The sequence below is a fragment of the Dermochelys coriacea genome, chromosome 6 (genome assembly GCF_009764565.3).
Source record: "Dermochelys coriacea isolate rDerCor1 chromosome 6, rDerCor1.pri.v4, whole genome shotgun sequence".
Lineage (NCBI taxonomy): Eukaryota > Metazoa > Chordata > Testudines > Dermochelyidae > Dermochelys > Dermochelys coriacea.
The window spans coordinates 69,902,560-69,914,651 of record NC_050073.1 but is presented as its reverse complement, the minus strand read 5'-3'; the positions used below and the strand labels follow the sequence as shown (position 1 = coordinate 69,914,651).

General features: G+C 43.5%; 1 protein-coding gene and 1 long non-coding RNA gene across 7 annotated transcripts in view; one reads left to right on the top strand and one right to left on the bottom strand.

Moving 5' to 3' along the window:
• Positions 1 to 12,092, top strand: part of LOC119856990 — a 99,492-nt gene that overhangs the window by 44,372 nt on the left and 43,028 nt on the right. The gene's annotated exons all lie outside the window — the stretch shown is intronic.
• KATNBL1 (katanin regulatory subunit B1 like 1) overlaps positions 1 to 12,092 on the bottom strand; it is a 63,621-nt gene that overhangs the window by 17,509 nt on the left and 34,020 nt on the right. For both annotated transcript variants that reach the window (XM_038405167.2, XM_043515767.1), the window contains exon 2: positions 7,108 to 7,232. In XM_038405167.2, the coding sequence (XP_038261095.1) occupies positions 7,108 to 7,218 (111 nt within the window). In that variant the 5' untranslated portion in view covers positions 7,219 to 7,232. The remainder of the gene's footprint in view (positions 1 to 7,107; positions 7,233 to 12,092) is intronic.

Genomic DNA, 12,092 nt, shown 5'->3' with positions numbered 1-12,092 from the left:
CTGTAGGTGACTGGCTCTGGCACCCTCTGCACTGGCGCCCACATGGTGTGGTATAATGGGCGCTACTGGCTCCACCCACCCTCAGTTCCTTCTTGGGGAAGGAGGTTCAAGGAGGACGGGTTGTGGAACAGACATGAGCAACACATCTCGAAGGACATCAGTTATAGAAAAGGTAACTGTCTTTTTCTTCGAGTGCTTGCTCATTAGGTGACTCCCAAGCAGTACCCCTGGAGGTGGGTAGGACTTCGTGGACATATAGATTGCAAAACTTCTGAGTGATGGCATAATGTGCCATGAACATGTATACAGAAGACCACGTTGCAGCTCTATAGATGTCCTGGATAGGGTTGTGCGCCAGGAAGGCCACCGAGTGGGCTCTGACAATCGGCAGTGGCAGGACCCCCACCAGATCGTAACAGGACTGTATGCAAGAGGTAATCCAGTTGGAAATCCTCTGTGAGGACACTGGAAGGCCCTTCATCCTATTCTCAGTGGTGAGCTGGAGCCACTTCGCGTGAACCAGTCGTTAAATTTTGAAGCCGGTTTAGAACCGGTTGTTAAAGAATACAAGGAACCAGACAGTGTGCTGTGAGGCAACTGAAAGCTTTTGAATGCTGTAACAAGAAAGCACTTAAGCACATGTTAACTTTAGGCAATTTTTACTCACCCGGTGGTGCGCCGGGTCTTCGACAGCACTTTGGTGGTGGGTCCCTCAATCGCTCCGAGTCTTCGGCAGCACTTCGGCAGCCGGTCCTTCAGTGCCGCCGAAGACCCGGAGTGACTGAAGGAACCGGTTCTTCAGCTTTTGGCAGCTCATCACTGCCTATCCTCTGTGGTGATGAAGAGCTGAGTCGACTTATGGAAAGGCTTGGTATGCTCTAGGTAAAAAGCCAGGGCCCTTTGGACATTCAGGGCGTGCAGCCACCTCTCCTCACTGGTCTTGTGTAGCTTAGGACAAAACACCGCGAGGAAGATGTCCTGGTTCATATGGAAGGTATATACCACCTTCCACAGGGGGGCCTCAACTGGACCTTGTCCTTGTAGAAGACTTTGTATGGCAGTTCTGCGATCAGGACTTTAATCTCAGAGACTCACCTTGCCGATGTCACTGCCACCAGGAAAGCAACCTTCCATGACAGGTGGGAAAGGGAGCAGGAGCCCAGCAGCTCAAAGGGCAGGCCTGTGAGCCTGAAGAGGACCAAGTTAAGATCCCACTGTGGGACGGGTTTGTACCTGTGGAAAGAATCTCTCAAGGCCTCTCAAGAATCTGACTGTCACATCATGAGAAAACACTGTTTGGCCCTGGATCAGCAGGTGAAAAGCAGAGATTGCCGAGAGATGCACCCTAATGGAAGAGTGTGCCAGGCCCTGGTTCCTGAGATGACGCAGACAGACTATATGGAAGAGCGCAAGGGAGAGATGCCATGCTTGGACACCCAGTGGGAAAATGCTGTCTACTTGGCCAGGTAAGTCACTCTGGTTGAGGGCTCCTTGGGAGGATCTGCTGGACTTCGTCCGAGCAGGTCTGCTCCTCCAGGTTCAGCCAAACAGCATCCACACCGAGAGGTGGAGGGACATGAGGTTGGAGTGCAAAAGCTGACCATGGTCCTGTGATAGCAGGTCTGGTCGGTTGTGCAGGGGCCGCTGTCAGGTTCATGAGCGTGCCGAACCAGTGCTGGCCAGGCCAGGGCAATCATGATAACCAGCCTCGGCAGGACCAGCCCCACAAACAAGCCAAGTGCTATAAGCACAACCCGAGCCACCCACCTCCGCCCTCTGCTAAGTCGAGCTTGACCCGTAACAAGCAAGGGCCAAACAGTCCTTTTGAGGGTGCACCCGAGGGCGACCTACCAGACTTTTCCCCAGATTCATCTTTCCCGGTGTTCTCCAACTGCCTCTCTCTTCTCCTCCCTGCCTGGAAGGCTATAACTTTGGACCGCTGGGTCCTCAGTACAGTAGAACAGGGTTAATTCCTCCAGTTCCTTTCTATCCCCCGTCCCCTTCCCCATCCCTCTTCAGGGACCCTTCTCACGAAAGTCCCCTCATGCAGGAGGTAAAGGGGTTGCTACAACTGGGTGTGGTGGAAGAAGTTCCTCTCGAGTACAGGAACAAGGGGTTCTATTTCTGGTACTTCTTAAACTCAAGGGCGGTCTGTGATGCATCCTGGACCTGAGAGACCTAAAGTACCTAAAGAAGCTAAAGTTCTGCATGGTCTCCCTGGCTTCTGTCATCCCCTCCCTGGATCCAGGAAACTGGTATGTCGCCCTCAACTTGAGGAACGGATACGTCCACACAGCGATCTTTCAAGGTCACAGACACTTTCTCCAGTTTACGGTGGGCCCCTGACACAACCAGTTTGCAGTCCTCCCGTTTGGCATAGCGACAGCACCAAGAGTGTTTACCAAATCCATGTTGGTGGTCAGGGGCGGCGAGTTGTATGGGCCTGTGGTGCCCAGGCTCCAGCAAATTCAGGGCCCAGGGGGCTGGGCTCCACCAATGTTCGGGGCTGAATCTCTCCCCCAAGTGTCCCTGCCTGCCCTGGCTTGCCCCCAGCACTCTCCTTTCCCTTACAGCAGGTAGGGGATAGAGCCCTCACATTGTTCTTCGGCTTCATGACCATGGAAGGACACCGGTGCTGGCTCGTGGATGGCGCCAGTGGAGCACTGTGCATGGAAGCAACAGTGCTCGGTGTGGAGTCGGACTGCCCGAGTGAGTGCTGACTCCATTAGGAGTGCCCTTAGACAATTTTCACGCTCCTTCATCCTAGGTTAAAGGACTTGCAGATATGACACTTGTCGCTTATGTGACCCTTGCCTAAGCACCTCAGGCAGCTGATATATGGATTGCTGATGTGCATAGGCCATTTACAGCAAACGCAGGTCTCAAAGCCAGGGCACGCCCTCTCCCGCAGCTGAGTCCCGTCCAGGACTATGAAGACTTAAACTACTATTAAGAGTAACGAACTGTAACAGTAACTATCTACAACTATACTACAAATTCTACAGAGTCTACGCAAACAGAACGAGACAACGCTAGCCAAAGCAGCAGATGTTCCACCACTGTCACTAGCAGCAAGAAGGAACTGAGTGTGGGGGGAGCTAGCGGCGCCTCTTCTACTGCGCCATGCAAGTGCCACTCCAGAGGGTGCCACAGCCAGTCCCCTACAGATACTGCTAAGGGAAAAACTTCTGGCACTGGTGCATGTGGCGAGCACACACACACCTAATACAGAATGGACATGAGCAAGCACTGAAAGAAAAAGAATGCATTAATTAAATTTTGACTGGAGTTCCTTAGGGGAAAATAGTATGTCTCCTGATCTTCTTTTACCCACATTCTGTATTTAATATTATAGCAGTCTCAGATGATGACCCAGCATATGTTCATTCTAAGAAAATTTTCACAGCAGATCTGACAAAATGCAAAGAAGGTACCAAAGTGAGATTTCTAAAGATAGCTACAGCATGTGACCCAAGGTTTAAGAATTTGAAGTGCCTTCCAAAATCTGAGAGGGATGAGGGTGGGGGCATGCTTTCAGAAATCTTAAAAGAGCAACATTCCGATGCGGAAACTACAGAACCCAAACCACCAAAAAAGAAAACCAACCTTCTTCTGATGGCATCTGACTCAGATGATGAATGTGAACATACGTTGGTCTGCACTGCTTTGGATAGTTATCAAGCAGAACCCGTCATCAACATATCCTTGTTTCCATTAGCTACCCTGCCACTGCCCTCAAGCTCCTTATTAAAAACTGAGGCAAAGTATTTGTTTATGGGTTGGACCATACCTAGATTATCTTTCATCTCCACCCCATCCTCAGTGTTTTGGGGGCCCACTTCTTTCCTTGTTTTCTTTTTTTTACTATTGATTTTAATTTCATTTGCAAGGTCGAGCTCTACGTGGCTTTTGGCAGTTCTCAATTTCTCTCTACACTTTCTGGCCTCCAAGAGGTAGCTTTACCTGCTTATCCACACCTCCTTCCATTCATTGCTAGCATCTGCTTTCTCTTGTTTGAGATGTTTGTTCATCTAGGTTGATCAGCAACCCTTCCCTATGAATATTTTTCCTTTGCTTGGGATGCAGGCTCCAGATAGTATCTGCATCTTTAAATCAAAATTGCAGAAACTAAATGCTAAGCCTTCGCCACATTCAGATCCTCGAGTTCTTCAGTCCAATCCACTTCCCTAACTGATTCCCTTACATTTTTAAAGTTTGCCCTTTTGAAATCTAGGACCCTAGTTGCAGTCCTATTTTTGTTTATTCTTCCATTTAGTTTAAATCAAATGAATTCATGATCACTTGAACCAAGGATGTCCTCACTACTTACCAATATTAAATCTAAAATGGTATCACCTCTTGTTGATTCAGTGACTATTTAGTGAACAAAGCTATTGGCTATCACCTTGAGCAATATCTGGGCTCTACCATTAGTAGCACTTGTCCTCCAATCTATATCTGGGAAATTTAAGTCTCCCATAATCACAAAATTCCCAGTAATATTTTTTAATTAAAATATGAAAGTTCTAACCATATCCAGATTGGATACTGCGGGGGTCTGTAGTAAACCCCAAGCTCCATGCTGGGGGGAGGTTCTTCCTTTTTTTCCCCCGCAAAGTGATTGTGTCCCAGACTCTGTTTTATCCATTCCATCACTTCTGATTTCTTTACAGTCTACCTAGCCATTAATATACAATGCTACTCCATCACCGTTACTTTTATTTCTGTCTTTCGTGAAAGCACATCCCCTTAAATACCTGTATTCCAGTCATGACTGTCCACTTTTTCTTCTTTATCCCTATATCATCTGGTTTCACTTCCCGCATCATTAGTTCTAGTTCCTCCATTTTGTTACCAGGTTTCTTGCATTCATGTACAGACATCTTAGTTGTTCCTGCTTGGCTTCCACCCAGATTTTTCAGCTGATTAGGTACGGTCACTTTAGTGACAGTATCTTCTACCTAATATGGTCATCGGTATTGGCACCATGTTTCTTCTGTTGTCCATTCTCCTAAGACATGTTCCTTTTTCCATTGCTGTATTCTTTGTTACTTGATTTTCCTCCTGCTCAATATTAGAATCAGGTGTGGAGACTACATGAACATCTCCCCTCTCCCCCAAATTCCTAGGTTAAAGCTCTTTTAAAATCAGTTGTGCCTTCCAATAGCAGAACATCTGTAAGCTCTCCTTATAGCACCAATGCCTGAGCTACTGACAAGTTGATCATCAGTTTTATCTCGCTTACACTCTCCTCCTCCTCCAGGGACGGATTGAATCCCACTGAAATTTACCCGAGCTTCCACTTCTTTAAGTGATTTCCCCAGCCTGGTGTAATCTTCTTTGATGGATCCCAGGGAGAATGGAGCAGTCTCATTGGCTTCCATATGAAGAACAATCAGTGGATTCTTTCCTACTCCCATTAGGATCCTCTTTAGCCTCAGGTTCACATCCCATATCTTAGCTCCCAGCAGATAACACACCCTTCTTTTCTCCAGATCAGCTCTGGTGACAAGCCTGCCTCCTCTTCTTAGTAGGCAGAACCCAGTCATGTAGACCTGCCTCTTCCTGGTGTTGGTGCAAGTCTCTGGCCTTCTACCATCTGTTCTTTCTGGATACAGTCTTCTTGTCTTTCTTACAATCTTCTGCAAGTCATCCTCTATTCTCCTGGGGCTCCAAACTCCGTCTCTCTTCTTGTAGGACTAGCCACTCTTTTCTTCTTTCTTGCTCTCTCATCATCTGCTGTGCCCCTTCATTTTCCAGCTCAGCACAACTGTTCATCAGCTCTATTTCTCCTTCGCTAACAGGTCTTTTCCTCTGCCTTGTTCTCATAGTCACATACTTCCACTGGCCACTTTCCTCATTCAGCAGTCTACCCTCATAGTTCTATGGTTCAGCATGCATCTGCAAGTCTTGTGTTCTCCCTTCAGCCTCTTCTCTCCTTCCCATCATCATCTGCTCAAATCCCCTTCAAAACACAACCATAGTTTCTAGCTGCATCGCCAACCCTTGGATATTCTCTTCCATTACATCATCTATCTGGTGGCACTTCATACAAATGAAGCACCTTTTAGGTACCCTCTCCAGAATAATGTACATCCTGCAACTTTCATGTGGTCATCTTCTCTCTTCATTTCAACAGAATTGATATTCCCCTTTTGTGTCCCACCTGAAGAGCGTGGTGGAACATATCTCAGTGTTTGGGTGAGATGATGTCAGGAAACTGGTTGAGACTCAGTTCAGATGAGATGACAAAGGATTACGGTGGTTTGGGAAACAACAGCCAGATGCTGTCTAAGTTGATTCCCACTCTCCTAGTTAAAGGCTTATGTCTAATTTGTTATAGAAGTTTTTGACCTGGTCTGTTTAGATTCCCAGCTGCTTTTACATTATCAAATTGCAGCAGTAAGCAGAGGACTGCTTTCTTCCAGGCAGGTCCAGATGGTGACTTTGCTGTCAATGCCTCTCATCTCTAGATTGAACTATTGCAGAACCCTATATAGGGCTGCATCTTAGCTTCAGCTTCTGAATAGCTCTACTGTACAATGTGGTGGCAAACTTGTTTAAGCTCCATGGTTTGCACTTTTGGCTTCTGGGTTTTATTTAAGGTGTTTTGGACCGCCAAAGCCCTATTTAAGAGACTGGTTCTCTTTCCATGCAATACTACATTGATCAGTGGATGTGTTTAAGCTGGAGCTTTCTTGGTTTTATAAAAGAGTCTCCAGTGGTAGGAATCTCCAGAAGGGCCCTCAGTTTTGGAGTCACTCCCCCATCTTGGTGGGAAGAGCACAAATTTATTGACTTTCATTTAATATTGCAAAACCCATCTTTTCACACAGGCATCTGAAGAGGGCTGAGGTGATTGGGGCTTGGGGTTTCTTTTGAGTTTCTCAGCATAGGGAGATTGTGATTTTGTAATGGTGTCTTGTTAGCTAGCTGTTTTGTATTTGCTGCTTTTTTTTGTTATGACTATGTATTATAACCTTGGGACAAAAATCTCTGCCTTGATTTAGTTTATTTAAAGTTACAGCTAAATTAACTAGCATCAAATTTATAGTTTTAGGTAAATAAGTTTATCTGAGGAAATAGTAACAAAGTAAATAAACTTACCTCCTTCATGTTCTTATTAGTGGAATGAGAAATCCTTTTTCCGAGATCAGTGTGATGACCCTTGGTAAGCAACAGGTTCCATTTTCTAACATTGTGGGCTTCAGATGCCATAATCTCCTAAATCCCTAGTTTTCAAGACAATTTACAAATTAGTGAATTGAATTTTTAAATGTCAGTGAATTTTAAAAATTCAGTTTTTTTACCTACAGATCTTAGAGATTGTTAAGGCAAATTAAAATAACTATACAAATCCATTAAACATTCAGGGTAATTTACAAAATGTAGGGGTGCCATTATTTAGCAGACATTAAAATGAGCTCTTATCACAGGTAGCAGTCATGGAGAATGTTTAAAGTTCCACCCTTCATCTACTTTGTTTGTAAGCATTTAGTAGGAGGAACCTTATCTAAGGCACTTGGGAGACTGGTGCTGCCATACAAAACAAACAACTTTGGATAAATACCTTGCAACAATAAGTAATTAACAAAACTGCATGGCTAATATTTCATGAAAAAAAGTGTTAATTTGATTTCAAACTAGTTAATCATTTCTGCTACAAGCTCACAGGGCTATCATCTAGAAGAAAATCTAAACAATTCTACCAAGAAAGAAAACACAGACAGCAACTGGATGCAAGAGATTCAGAAGGGAAGAATTAATATCTAACGTGTATGCAAGAGGGAAGACAAAATGGGGGGTAGGGTGAGTGGAGGGGAAGGAGGAAGTTACGTAGGGTCAAAATGTAAGTCACTCATAACAAAGACCTACCCAGATTTGGTAGGTAGGTGCCAGCTTCAAGTTCACTGATCTTTCAAATCTTTTCATTACTAGTTTTTAGCATGCAATGTTAGGTTATAAATAGACACTGGGTAATTCATTTAATTTAAAACCTATAGCTTTCCTCCCCATATATTGCCTAGAAGAACATGCCAACTGTAGAGAGATGCAAGTATTTGTCAGTAATAAGTACAATAGCCAAACAGTTCTGTAGAAAGTGCTTACCAGGTATGTTTAAATTTTTACTTGTTGCATACAATATTACAGAAAAATGACAAGTTTATTATGAATAGGACACCACATTTAAGAAATCCATGAACCGCAGAATGTGGTATTTATCTACACACGGAAAATCCACTGCAGAAGAATGCATTCATAAGGTTACAATATCTTACAGTATGTTAGATACCAGCCCATAAGAAGACCTTTACTGTTTAAACAAACTGAAGTTCTAATGACTAAACAAACAAGTATTAAAAATATGATGGGAAATTAGTTTATTTGTTCATAAAACATTACTATCAATACCTTTGTTAGCAGCTTCAACAGAGAAAGCTCAAGGCTACTCTCCAACTTCACCCTTAGAAGGCAGTCTGTAGATCAGGGGTTGACAAACTACTGCCCATGGGCTGGATCTGGCCCACCAGCTGTTTTAATCTGGCCCTCAAGCTCCCGCTGGGGTCGGAGCCACTCTGCACGGCTCCTGGAAGCAGTGGCATGTACCCCCTATGGCTCCTATGCGTAGGGGCAGCCCTCTATGGCTCCTATGCATAGGGTCAAGAACTGCGGCTAATAGGAGCTGCAGGAGCGGCGCCTGCAGACGGGTCAGCGTGCAGCAGAGATGTCTGGCCTCGCCTCCATGTAGGAGCTGGAAGGGGGCGGGGCATGCTGCTGCTTCTGGGAGTCGCTTGAGATAAGCACTGCCCAGAGCCTGCACCCCATAGCCACCCCACTGCACCTCAACCCCGTGCTCCAGCCCGGAGCACCCTCCTACACTCTAAACCCCTCATCCCCAGCCCCACCTCAGAGCCCGCACCCCCAGCCATAGCCTGCACCTGCAACCTGAACTCTTAATTTCTGGCCCCACCCCAGAGTCCGCACCCCCAGCCACAGCCCTCACCCCTCCCACACCCCAAGCCCAATTTCGTGAGCATTCATGGACTGCCATACAATTTCTATACCTAGATGTGGCCCTTGGGCCAAAAAGTTTGCCCACCCCTGCTGTAGATGAAGGTTGAAATGCTGTAGCAAGGTAGGCTGGTGAAGTTTGGACGTCTACTGTTTGCACAGTACCCATTCTAGAGATAAACTGAGATCTGTGTGTGGCACCTTTCACTAGTATTAAATTTAGACTTGCCTCTCTGTGATGCCTACAAACCCATGACAGCTGACAATATGTGGGCAGGAGGTGAGCTGTGACTACTGCTTACTGTGGAAAAACTTGCCTGTTTCACTGTTAGATATGAATATAAGCATCTTTGTTCATTATGTAATCTATTCCTGACAGTATTCTTTCACACAAATGGTATAATAAAATTAGCTATAATTAGATATTGCATTTAAATATTCTGTTTCATAGTAGTGCCTTTTACATTACCTGTTATGTAAATGTATATGTAACATGCAAAAATTAAAGATATAAGAAAGCCACCAGTGGCACAGTTAGAAATGAATGCCCTACAGCATAAACCTAATTAAGTAGTCTTAAATCAACCATAAGGATACTATATGCTTGATTTAAAAAAAAAAAAAAACCCACCCAACACACAAGCTCTGTGAAAGCTGTTGATATAATAGCACAGGGATTGGCAACCTTTGGTATGCGGCCCGCCAGGGTAAGCCCCATGGTGGGCCAGGCACTTTGTTTACCTGCTGGGTCCACAGGTGGGAGCTGGCAGGTAAACAAACCGGCCCGGCCTGCCCGGGAACTTACCTTGGTGGGCCGTGTGCCAAAGATTGCCGATCCCTGCAATAGCATATCAGTTTGGTCAATGACATCACAGTGCCATGAAGTAGGAAAATAATTCGGGGATATCCAGGAAAATTCATCTGAAATAACTAAGGGTGTGAAGCTGAAGTGGATTAGTTAGACCACATTAAATCATGGTGTGAACACCCTCACTCAGGGCATGTCTACATTTACCTCCGGAGTGATCAATCCAGAGGGGGTCAATTTATTGAGTCTAGTGAAGACGCAATAAATCGACCGCTGAGTGCTCTCCCATCGACTCCGGTACTCCACCGGCGCGAGAAGCTCAAGCGAAATTGATGGGGGAGCATCAGCAGTCGACCTATCCAGTGAAAACACCCCAGTAAGTAGATCTAAGTACATCAACTTCAGCTATGTTATGCATGTAGCTGAAGTTGTGTAAGTTAGACTGACTCCCACCCCCCAATGTAGACCAGGCCTCAGAATTAAAGTGGCCTTAATTCAGTTTAGCTTCATTCACTTTGTTATTCACTTCATACCCCTAGTTATTTCAGATTAACTTTCTTGGGTGTTCCCATGTAGGTAAACTGTGTAATAACATATGCCAAATCTCTGGGTTAGGGAATGAAGTTCAGCAGTCACATTCCAAGAACAAGTCAAAAAGAAAAGCAGTAAAATGAAAAAATAAATAGTTTGCCCCAGAAAACAATTGACCACCTCATAGTAATAATGGATCAACTTTCCATACCGAAAGATTTGCTGAAGGTTAATTTTTAAAAGAAAAAAAAAGCAAAAATAAAAAACAAAAACATTCATCCAATAAAAACTGTCACTTTTAATAGCGTTACATAGAGAATGAGCTCCACTAACACTTTGTTTATAAATTACCACAGTAGAATCCATAAGTACATCTTGAATAAATGGAACATTTCTCAGTTGCCAGCCTTTAGCCATTGTTTTTGAATTGCATTAACTGGGAATTTTATTTAATTATAATTCTGCATCTTCCTTTTGAGATGATCATATATTTAGAAGTGATCTCTTGCTAGCATAAATCTACTTTCTGGACCTTTTTACAGTTATAAAATTGCTTCAGTGTGAAGTTTGGAATACATCTGTGCAGAGAATCATGTTTTTTGAAGCTAGATGTTAAAAAAAAAAAAAAAAAAAAGCTACTTAGAAACAAAAGTTAGGTCAGGGTTTTTAAGGGGCTTTGGTGCTTGTAGCAAAATTATTATTAAAGCTAATTAATTTTCAGGACACTCATCTGATAAGAATTAAAGATTTTACAATAATATCTGTACAAAGACAAGTATGTTGATGCTCTAAACATCTAACTTTTCACCATACTTGCTTGCAGGTCCTGCTCAGGTGCGATATTACCCAAGTGGACTACTCACATTTCAGTTATTCCAAAACTAAGAAGCATTTACACAACTACAGTCATTCTTTAAGAACTTTTAGTACCAAATGGATAATAAGAAAACTAAACATATTCATATCAACTGAAATACTTTTATAATACATACAAAATGTTAATGACCATAATTTGTCTATTCATGTCTCTTAATAAATTAGGAATACATATATGTTTTAGAACAAAATATATGAAGGAACCCATTCCTCTTTTACTTACACACTAAAATCCAAGTTCAAGGTTCTGTTCTCCTGTAAAATCTGACAGCCTCAAAACAAGCATAAGAAATGCAGGCTCTCTTCTGTTTATGCTACCATTAATTTTTACAAGAAAGGCACGCAACTGTACATGTAGGCCATGGCAAGCTTCTCCATTAAAATATATTTATTTGTAATCATAAAATGATACTTGTGGTTTGGATTAAGATATTAAGCCATTTTTTGCAACTGTGCTTTTAAAAGAAGAAATTCAGTTCACCTTTAATCTAAGAACATGTTTACCTGGGTTGCAGTTCAACAGTGCAATTGTTCCAGTAGACCAAATGAGGTCTTAATTCTTTGATGAACAACTCATTCATTCAACAGAAAAAAAAAACCCAAATCAATGCAAAACAAACCCACATAGCCCCTGCTTTGCCCCCCTCGCTCCCTACCTTCAGTGTGGATCTTTGGAACGCTTAAAATTTCAATCTAAAATGACAAATAACATACTTTTACCACTTTTAGTTAATGCTTACTGTTCCATTTCTCTTCAGGAGGTAGCTAGTTCGATGCTCAAGTCACTGCTACTATAATTATCTTATATAGAATTATTAGTTTTATGTTTTGATACATCATTTAGAAGGGTCACAGACAACAGTTT